The sequence below is a fragment of the Mandrillus leucophaeus genome, unplaced genomic scaffold, assembly GCF_000951045.1.
Source record: "Mandrillus leucophaeus isolate KB7577 unplaced genomic scaffold, Mleu.le_1.0 Scaffold212, whole genome shotgun sequence".
Lineage (NCBI taxonomy): Eukaryota > Metazoa > Chordata > Mammalia > Primates > Cercopithecidae > Mandrillus > Mandrillus leucophaeus.
The window spans coordinates 376,679-386,045 of NW_012102166.1; the positions used below are offsets into that span (position 1 = coordinate 376,679).

General features: G+C 60.2%; 2 protein-coding genes across 2 annotated transcripts in view; one reads left to right on the forward strand and one right to left on the reverse strand.

Moving 5' to 3' along the window:
• CTNS (cystinosin, lysosomal cystine transporter) overlaps positions 1 to 5,100 on the forward strand; it is a 32,904-nt gene extending 27,804 nt beyond the window's left edge. Inside the window, exons 9-14 of the mRNA XM_011980450.1 lie at positions 51 to 150; positions 240 to 359; positions 1,546 to 1,716; positions 3,418 to 3,535; positions 3,795 to 3,909; positions 4,176 to 5,100. Of these exons, the coding sequence (XP_011835840.1) occupies positions 51 to 150; positions 240 to 359; positions 1,546 to 1,716; positions 3,418 to 3,535; positions 3,795 to 3,909; positions 4,176 to 4,293 (742 nt within the window). The 3' untranslated portion in view covers positions 4,294 to 5,100. The remainder of the gene's footprint in view (positions 1 to 50; positions 151 to 239; positions 360 to 1,545; positions 1,717 to 3,417; positions 3,536 to 3,794; positions 3,910 to 4,175) is intronic.
• A 1,362-nt stretch (positions 5,101 to 6,462) lies between these two features.
• The window catches only part of TAX1BP3 (Tax1 (human T-cell leukemia virus type I) binding protein 3), a 4,803-nt gene continuing 1,898 nt past the window's right edge, over positions 6,463 to 9,367 (reverse strand). The window contains exons 2-5 of the mRNA XM_011980451.1: positions 9,274 to 9,310; positions 8,222 to 8,465; positions 7,751 to 7,828; positions 6,463 to 7,450 (exon numbers count right to left, since the gene is read on the reverse strand). Coding sequence (XP_011835841.1) covers positions 7,313 to 7,450; positions 7,751 to 7,828; positions 8,222 to 8,465; positions 9,274 to 9,310 — 497 coding nt within the window. The 3' untranslated portion in view covers positions 6,463 to 7,312. The remainder of the gene's footprint in view (positions 7,451 to 7,750; positions 7,829 to 8,221; positions 8,466 to 9,273; positions 9,311 to 9,367) is intronic.

Below are 9,367 nucleotides of genomic sequence, written 5' to 3' on the forward strand. Positions count from 1 at the left end.
CCCCCGCCAGTCCTCACCCCTGCCCTGTCTTGCCCCTCCACCCCCTGCAGCGTCATTGGTCTGAGCTTCGACTTTGTGGCTCTGAACCTGACGGGCTTCGTGGCCTACAGTGTATTCAACATCGGCCTCCTGTGGGTGCCCTACATCAAGGTACGGCCTTGCCTGTCCCACATCTCTGCCCACGTGGCGTGGTGGCCTGGCTGCCCCTCACCACCCAGCTTCTCCCACCCACCAAACAGGAGCAGTTTCTCCTCAAATACCCCAATGGCGTGAACCCCGTGAACAGCAACGACGTCTTCTTCAGCCTGCACGCGGTCGCCCTCACTCTGATCATCATCGCGCAGTGCTGCCTGTATGAGGTGAGGCCAGGCCTGGCCCCCCACAGGCCGCCCCAGCCAACACCCACCACCCCGCCTCACCTTTGACAGAAGACGCAGCGGAGCCTGGGAAAGGAAGTGGGTGTGTTCACTCAGCCCGGTCCTGTGCTGGGCGGAGAAGACGCCCGTGAGTCCAGGCCCTCAGAGCCCGCCAAGTCTGGGGTGAGGGACTCAGGGAGAGGCAGTGGCTGGACCCAGGCTGAGAGCTGTGCGCAGAGGAGCTCAGACAGCTCATGGAGGAGCGCAAGGCCCTGAGCCCCGCCAGGGAGGAGGGGGGAGGGCGGCAGAAGATGCTTGGTTGAGTTCCAAGGATGAGTGAAGTCCCTGTGGGGGAGGGGAGGAGCCAGGGTGGGCTCCCGGAGGGGTCAGGTCACAGAGGCCAAGGGGCATTTGAGAGGGACCCTGAGCAGGTGGGTGCAGCTGGGCTTAGGGTGCCAGGAGGGGCAGGTTCCTGAGCGGTCAGGAGAGGCCCGTGTGCAGGCAGAGGCACCGGTACTCAGCCTTGTTGCTGGAGGCCATGGGTGTCAGCAGGGCAGGGCCCCGCCAGGGCTGGGTCCGGAGGCCCCTGATGTGCCAGCTTTGCTCTCCCTTCTCTCAGGGCGTTCCCTTCACGCTGGGAGGCAGCCGGGGGCTGTCCGGCCACCCGCATGATCCCTCTAGGCTTTCTTAGCTGTCGGTGTGACGCGAGAGCGAAGGAGGCCCACGTTGGGCCCGTGTTCAGGGAAAGGCAAGGCGAGGGGACAGATTCCTGAGATGCTCAGGCTGCCGCCGGGTCGTGGGACGAGTCAGTACCTGGCTGGGAGAGGCACCAGGCCACCAGAGGTCGGAGCCCACGTCTCCGAGTGAGCGCTGAGAGGCGCCCAGTTCTGCCAAGTAGGAACGAAGCACACGGAGCTTCAGAGTCCCAGCGGCCTGAACAGGAGGCCCTGGTGATGAGAAGGTGTGGCTGGTGCCAGGAATGTCACCCCAGCCCAGGTGTGATGCTTTCTGTGGCCCGGATGTTCCCCTGCCACGACCCCAGTGCAGTCCCCACCTCGCAGGGGCTCCTTCAAGGCCAGGGTCCAGCCTCCGTGCCCTTCTCCAAGCCCGCCCTATCCGGGGCCGCCCATGCTGAGCCCCAGCCTGGCCTCTGTGTGGGTCCACATCTCCACCCTCCTGTCGCCCCCAGCGCGGTGGCCAGCGTGTGTCCTGGCCTGCCATCGGCTTCCTGGTGCTCGCGTGGCTCTTCGCACTTGTCACCATGATCGTGGCTGCCGTGGGGGTGACCACGTGGCTGCAGTTTCTCTTCTGCTTCTCCTATATCAAGCTCGCGGTCACGCTGGTCAAGTATTTTCCACAGGTACTTCCAGGGCCCTGTTCACATGGCCGGTGGCAGGAGAGGCGAGAGGTACAGGGCCCAGGCCCTGCTCCTGTGGGGCAGCTCCGGCCGGGGCGAGGAAACAGGACGGAAAGCCACAGGGAGCCCGGGAGCCCAGGAGGAGCAGCGCGGTGGGGAAGCCAGCCTACCGCTCTTCCCCCGGGCTGGAATCACACGAGATCGTTAGCGGAGGCCCCGGGACCCCATGCTCCCTTAAGCATCAGGCGTTGTGCGCGTGGTTCCCCTTCTCCACACCCCAGCCTTTCCTGATGCCTTTGGCTCTGCCCCACCACTGCCTCCATTTCCACAGCAAGGGGCAGCCACCACAGCAGGAGACTCTGGAGAGGTGAGGTGGGAGGAGGGAGCAGCTTCCTGCACAGAGCTCAGCCCCTCCTACGAGCGAGCATAGCAGGTCCTCCTCAGATCCGGAGACTCAGGGTCCAGCACATCTTGCCCTATGGCCTGGGACAGGGTTGGGGCTGAAGTTGCTGCACCCGGGGATCTAGGGCCTCATTTAACTCACCCCATTCCCAAAGGGAGGAGCCCTGTCCCAGTGTCCCCAGCCCTGGGAGCCTTGTGTTCTGTGAGCTCGGGAGGGCCAGCGTTCTGACTGGGAGGCAGGGCTGGACTCAGGCTGAGCAGGACTGAGTTTTGTGGACAAGGAGCCCGGGTGTTCCGGGCCAGGCCAGCCTGCACAAAGGCTGGGGTGGGACACGGGGAGGTAGTGAGGGGACATGGCTGGTTGAACAGTATTGAGCATGTTGAAGCTGGGAAGCTGGGGTCAGGTCCCAGGAGCTGGGGAGGGTTTCCAAGGAGGGGAAGGTTTGGGGAAGTGGGCCCCAGTCCCTGAGGGTGGGAGGGCTTGGGGCCAAGAAACCAGGCAGGAAGGAGCCCAGGTTGGAGATGTTTGGAACTGTCCAGGACTGGAGGGGCAGCAGCAAGGACGGAAGAGGGTGAGCCAGGACACAAGACAGGGACCGACCGGAGGCTGACTGGGAGACCACCAGAGAGGCCAGGACCTCCCTCACGGCGGGAAGGAAAGGTCACAGCAGTCAGAGGACCCACAGGGCTCTGCGGCGTGGGAGGACGTGGGGCACAGGCAGTCAGACTGGAGCGCCTCCCCGCAGACCCACCCCCCAGACCCCAGAAGCCTCGGCCAGGCGTGCAAGGGGAGTAAACCCCCTCTACAGACGGGGAAACCAAGGCTAGGAGAACTGTCACTTGCCCAAGACAGCAAGCTCTGGTGACGGAGCCGGGATTCCAAACCACAAGTCCCACTCCCACCCAGTCCCTAAGCACATGAAGTCCCGGCCGAGTTTGGGGACAGCCTTCCCTGGAGGCAAGAGGAATCATAGCTGCAGGGAAACCAGCTTAGGGCCTTAGCCCCAGGGATGTGGAAGACACAGGAAGGCAGCACCAGCCCCCCTCCCTGGAATTGTGAGGTGCGGGGGGTGGGGGGCCTTTCCTTGCTGTACATGCAGATGAGACGCCCACCCCCAGGACCACTCAAACTGTGCCTTGGCTGAGGCCTGTCACAGCCCAAAGGTCACTGTGTTCCTTGGAGCCAAGGCCCCAGTGGGAGGAATGAGAACCGCTTTTGTTTGGAGGGGCAGTCATGAGGCACGTGAGGCAGCCGCCCAGTCCTCACCGCCCTCCATCTGTCTGTCCCTCTGTCTGGCCCAGGCCTACATGAACTTTCACTACAAAAGCACCGAGGGCTGGAGCATTGGCAACGTGCTCCTGGACTTCACCGGGGGCAGCTTCAGCCTCCTGCAGATGTTCCTTCAGTCCTACAACAACGGTGAGTCAGCCAGCGGGCTGCTGGCCACCCTGTGGCTGGAGCATTGGGTGGGGCCAGCCTTCCCGGGACCCTCCAACCAGGGCTCCACCCCCAGCTGGGATCCAAGCCAATCCAGCCCCCAAGGAGAGACCCGCCTAGGGGCCTTTGTAGCCGCAGGATGTGTGGTTTTTTGGGACCCCCACCTCCCACCACCCCACGTGCTCCAGCTGCCTCAGGAGCTACAATCTAACACCAGCTTCCATCCCCCGGCCGCTAACAGACCAGTGGACGCTCATCTTCGGAGACCCAACCAAGTTTGGACTCGGGGTCTTCTCCATTTTCTTCGACGTCGTCTTCTTCATCCAGCACTTCTGTTTGTACAGAAAGAGACCGGGGTATGACCAGCTGAACTAGCACCCAGGGACCCAGTGCGCAAAGCCCCCGGCCTCGCGCCCTGCTGGGGAAGGCCTCACCCAGCGAAGGCCGGAGAAGCGGTTGGGCCCTGGCACGCAGGGCCGGCTCAGTGTGCGGACACAGGAGAGCACTCTGCTCCTGGAGCCAGAGGCCGTTCATCAGCCTGCCTTCATCCGGGCCCCTCCTGGGCCTCCCCGGCCAGGCACGTGGCACCGTCGCCTTGACGCCGCCATCTCTTTTCTTTAAGGCTTCAAGCAGCGCGCACAGGCTCTGGCAGCCGTCTCAGGCAGGACTGGGCACCGAACTTGCAGCTGAAGGCCTTGCCCCAAACTACCAGCGTTTCTGCGAGCAGCTTGAAGGGCTGACCTTGCAGCCGGGAGAGCCAAGGGCACTCTGCTGCCACCGCTGCGTTCCCAGAGACCAAGCAGCCAGGTGCCGTGGCCAGTGGACTCAGAGGTGCTGGTGGAGGGACCAGGACTTTGGGGTTAGGCCACGGGATTCTTTCTCTGCAGGCCACTTTCCTGACACGCTCTCTACATAACTCAGCGTCCGCGACTGCCGTCAACAGCTGGTCCTACCCAGAGTATTTCTGAGCCCCGAGGGGCCCGCCAGATTGGTTCTGAACTGGACTCATGCCCAGCACATTAGCATACTAAGTCCTTTCAGATTTTGTGGAGGGACGTTTGGAAGTGGCTTACTCTCTTCTGCCCTCTCTGCTACCTCCACCTTTCCAGTCCGATGAGCCCCACCTGAGCACACCCAGCCCCTCCTTACCCAGCATCTGGAGTACAGGACACCTCTCTCCTGCTACCAGTCTGTGCCTTAGAGGTCTGTTAGGCCTGCCAAACGGCGACCAGCTGCCCCGGAGGGAGGGCAGGCCCCCTTCTCTCTCTTTCCCCAGATCCCTACCTGAGACTCACCAGTTTCTGGCCTGTTCAGGAGCCTCAGATAAGTATTTGTACTTGAGACCACCTCACACAATCTGTATGGGCCCAACCCTGATCTCAACCTCCTTCCCTCCACCCGAAGCTGTCGTCCTTCCTATGGCAGCAGGGGGGTCCCAGGACGTGCCTCGTACATGCCTTGAGCTTGTCAGTCCACTGAGCTTTCGTCTATGAGACAACGCGAGGGGCCTGTATCTTGAATTAAAACCTACGCGCTTCCTTTGTGCACTCTTAAGTGTGTGCTCCATACAGAAGGCAGGTGTGCTGCCTTCAGAGCCAGGTGCCCCTGCTCCCCACCTTGTGTAAGGAAGCACGTAAGGTTGTGAAGTTCACTGACCCGAGGGGGCTGCGTGCTGACCCTGCACTTCACTGGGGAGCCAGCCCTCTTGGGTAGTGTGAGACGCCTGCCCGCCCAGGGACAGGTCACTCTCCCAGGCTCCATGTCTTTACCATTACCAGGGCACGCCACTCAATCTGGATGTGAGTGGGGGCGGATGAGGTTCTGAAGGGCACACCAGCACTGGGTGTGGGGGCGGGGGGCAGTGGGGGTCTTATTCTCCAGACGCTTCCTCTATGTAGTTGTCACAAACATCAAAGAATGTCAGGTCTCGTTTCTGTAGAGCAGAGACTTTGGCCTGACCAGGTCCACAGACCTGTCTCACTTGTGTCACCCAATCAATGTGTTACTGGGTGCCATACTTTAAAATGAGATATTTCAAATGATTGACTTTTCCGGCCGGGCACGGTGGCTCACGCCCATAATCCCAGCACTTTGGGAGGCCAAGGCAGGTAGGTCACCTGACATCAGGAGTTCAAGATCAGCCTGGCCAACGTTGCAAAACACTATCTCTACTAATAATACAAAAATTAGCTGGGCATGGTGGCAGGCGCCTGTAATCCCAGCTACTTGATTGGCTGAGGCAGGAGAATCACTTGAACCCGGGAGGCGGAGGTTGCAGTGAGCCCAGATCGCGCCACTGCACTCCAGCCTGGGCAACAAGAACAAAACTCTGTCTCAAAAAAAAAAAAAAAAAAAAGTTATGGACTTTTCTTTAAAATCTGATTTGGCAGTGCTAGGTAGGTCCAGGAGTGCTACCACCTTGCCAGAGCTGGTACGCAGGTGGTCAGGTGCTCTCTGGCTCACCCCCATCTGGCCAGATCACGGTCCCCAGCAATGTGGGGGGGCTGCATCCCTCACTGTGATACAGGGCGTGCCCTTAGTGTCTTATAGGCAGGGGTCTCTCGAAGGCACCTCTGGGTGTCCCTATGGCCCCTCCCAGGTGGGAGCTGAGGCTAGGTTGCAAAAAGGAAGGTGGGAGCAAGTAGGGGCTTCACAATAACACCCAAGAAAGCACACGCACCCCAGGGTCCCACCCCAGTGCTCCCAGATGCTCCCACAGATGTGGTTCTGGTCAGGCGCAGTGCAGCTGCTACGGCTCCACCAGCCCCGGGCTTTCCAGGCAGGTGGGCCTGGGAGTAGTTAAGCTTTGTCCCAGAACAGTGGGGGATGAAGCCATCGTTAAAACCACAGCTCTGGCCCCAGTATCCCACCCCGGAGACATCCCAGCCCATGCCTCAGCAAAGCCCCTGTGAATTCCAGCACTGTTTATTGAGCACACCACGTCGGGGAGGGGCGGCAGTGGTTTCCACGGTCACCAAAGTAAGGCTTGTGCACTTGCTGAGCTTCCAGATGCGAGTTAGTAAGCTAAATTCAAAAGTAGAACGGGCACCTCCAAAGAGTACGATAAAAACATTTCGTATCAAACGTGATTAAAAAAATACAAAAGTTAAACCCACAGGCAAAGAGGAAAATGACAATCCTGAGAGCTGCCCTGAAACGTGAGCCTCGAACCTCGTCTAAATCCTGTAAGAAGGTAAACCCTGGGGAGGCCAGCACCCCTCGGGAGAGTGGGAGTGAACGGGGAGCCCACCTGGCTTCTGTCTGGGCAAACCTTCATAGCACCCCAGGCAGGACGTGTGTGCAGTCCCCCAATGGGCAGAGGCACTGCGGGGTGGACACACAAGGGCTGCGGGGCGGTGGCGGAGCCGAACCCGGCGGCCAGGGCAAAGCGGGAAAGGCCCGGCCTCTCCGGCATTTCCCAGCTTTGGTGGCTCCCAAGAGATGGTGGTTCCCACTTGCCCTGCCACACTGTGGCCAGGCAGCAGGGTCGGAGCTGAGCCTGTGGACACAGCAGACCGGCTACCACTCAGCTCTAGGCCCTTGTTTCCAATCCTGGGTGTCCAGGGGAGAAAGCTGGTCCCAGAGGCCCCAGGCCAGGGGCGGGAGAAGAGAAGGAAGGCCAGGCCTGGCCTCTGGGACCAGCTGTAGCCCCTCTGAGCTGGGGCCCAGCACTCAGCAGAAGCCAGGTGGGGACAGAGCGTGGCAGTGGCGATCCTGTACAGAGGGGAGGCAGGCAGGAGTTGCAGACGGTGGCAGCTGCTAGGACAGCATGGACTGCTGCACGGCCTTCTGCAGTGACTGCCGTGTCACCAGCAGGCGTACCACCTCCTCCGAGCGCTTGGTGAGCCGCTTCCGGGCCTGGTCGTGTGTGACCATGGTCATGTCCCAGCCGTTCACCTGGCCCAGGGAGAGAAGACAGGCCCACCTCAGCTCCCCGCCCTCTGGGATCTGGAAGCAGAGGGCTTTGGAGGCCCGGGTCATTCAAGTAAGCCCCCAGCCTAACATCCCAGGCCAAGCACTGTGGCTGAGACACACACAGGAGAGAAAGCCAGCGTCCTCTGGGGCAATACCAGCATGGGTTCCCAACTGGCTATGGTGAGTTCCTCCCAGCTGCGAGGCTGCGGCAGGTCCCCAGCCCCACGTGCTTCAGACCTGCTGGCCCAAACCTTGTTTTTCCTCCTTTGGGACACGTGTTACCTGCATGATCTTGTCTCCAATCTGCAGCCCAGCGATTTCAGCAGGGCCTCCTTCGGACACCCGTGTGACGTAAATACCCTGGAAAGGGGTAGCCCAAGTCAAGCCCTGTGGTCCCTGGACTGGCCCCTTATCCACAGAGCGGAAGCCAGCATGGCATATTGCCAGCTGTCCCTCTGTCCCCGCACCCAGCCTGTCCCAGCACACACGGTCAGTGAGGACTATTCCGAGAGAGCCGGGGCAGAGTGTCGCTGCCCCACCGTGCGCCGGCCGTGCTCCCCTGGGCTTTGTCTGGACAGCCCTTCCTCACCCCTACCCATCCTGATTCTCACTAGGTCACTTCCAATGCCTGCTTAGAGAACATGGTTTGAGAGATGAGGTCTGCTCCTTCCATGGGGGCCCAGGAAACAGAGACCCACCATCTCAGGCCCCTGTGCCCCATGCAGCGGTCCCAGGACCCCAGAACCCCCTCACCTTGTCCGTCTTGTCTTCGGAAAAGGGATTCTGGGAAGGATCCTGGTCGATTCCACCTCCAATGCTAAAACCCAGGATTAAGTTCTCACCTTGACGCAGCTTGTGAATTTCAACTCTTTGCTGGCAAAGAAAAAAAGCCAGTTGAGGGAAGTGGGTGGTTGGAGAATGAGGCTGGTGTGTGTCCCCAGCAGCAGCCTCAGAGCCATGCCAAGGGGGTGGGGCCCAGGCCCCTGCAGGAATCCAGCTGCTTACCAGCCTGGGAGGCTGAGGAGCTGGCACTCAGAACTTGGCCACGTTGATCCACCCACACAGCCCTCTGTCCTCAACCTGTCCCCACTTCCCCTATTAGTCTTAGGCACTCGTCTTGGTCAACACGTGGTCAGAGCCCCTGCTGGCCCAAGAGTCCAGGTGCTATGGCTTTTGTGGGTGGGAAGCCCATCTCACAGGAGGTGCTCTGGAAAAACAGAGATCAAACTTGCATAGAAAGGAGAGGAAGGGCTTCCCGGCCAAGGGGAGCAGAGCACAGCACAGGCTTCAAGGTGCTGTGGATACGTGTCCGTGAGACTGGAGTGTCCAGTGCAGGACACAGAACTGGGAGGCGAGATGAGGCTGAAAGTGTAAGGCTGGGGCCAGATCCCGTCCTGAAGGGGAGTAGGGGTGTCTCCCTAAGCCCCGGGCCCTGCTCTTGTGCAGAAACAAGAGTGTTCTGAGGCGCTCCCACCATGCTCTGGGGTTATGGTCCCCAACTGTGCCAAGTTCCTTTCAAAGCCCTTGGCAAGCACTGTCCAGTAAGCAGATGCTGGGAGCCAGACCAGATCACTCCCAAGGTCGAGTTTTAACAGGAAGGAGAAAAGAAGCAAAAGATGACAATCCAGACTAGACCTAAAGAAGTTTCCCAAAGCGGGGATTATTTGCATCAGGCTTTGAGCGGGTGATGGGTAGCCTCGATCCTGAACCCACTGGAGTTCTCAGGAATGGAGTAGGGCAGGGCATGGTCAGGTTCGCTGCTAGAATGACCACTCAGGTAATCAGCAGAGGAACAGACATCTCACAAAAGCAGGATGCAGAGGCTAGGGGACGTGGAGCTACCTGAAAATGGAGATCTACAGACTTAGGGACCACTCATGGAGGAGAGGAGTCAAGAGG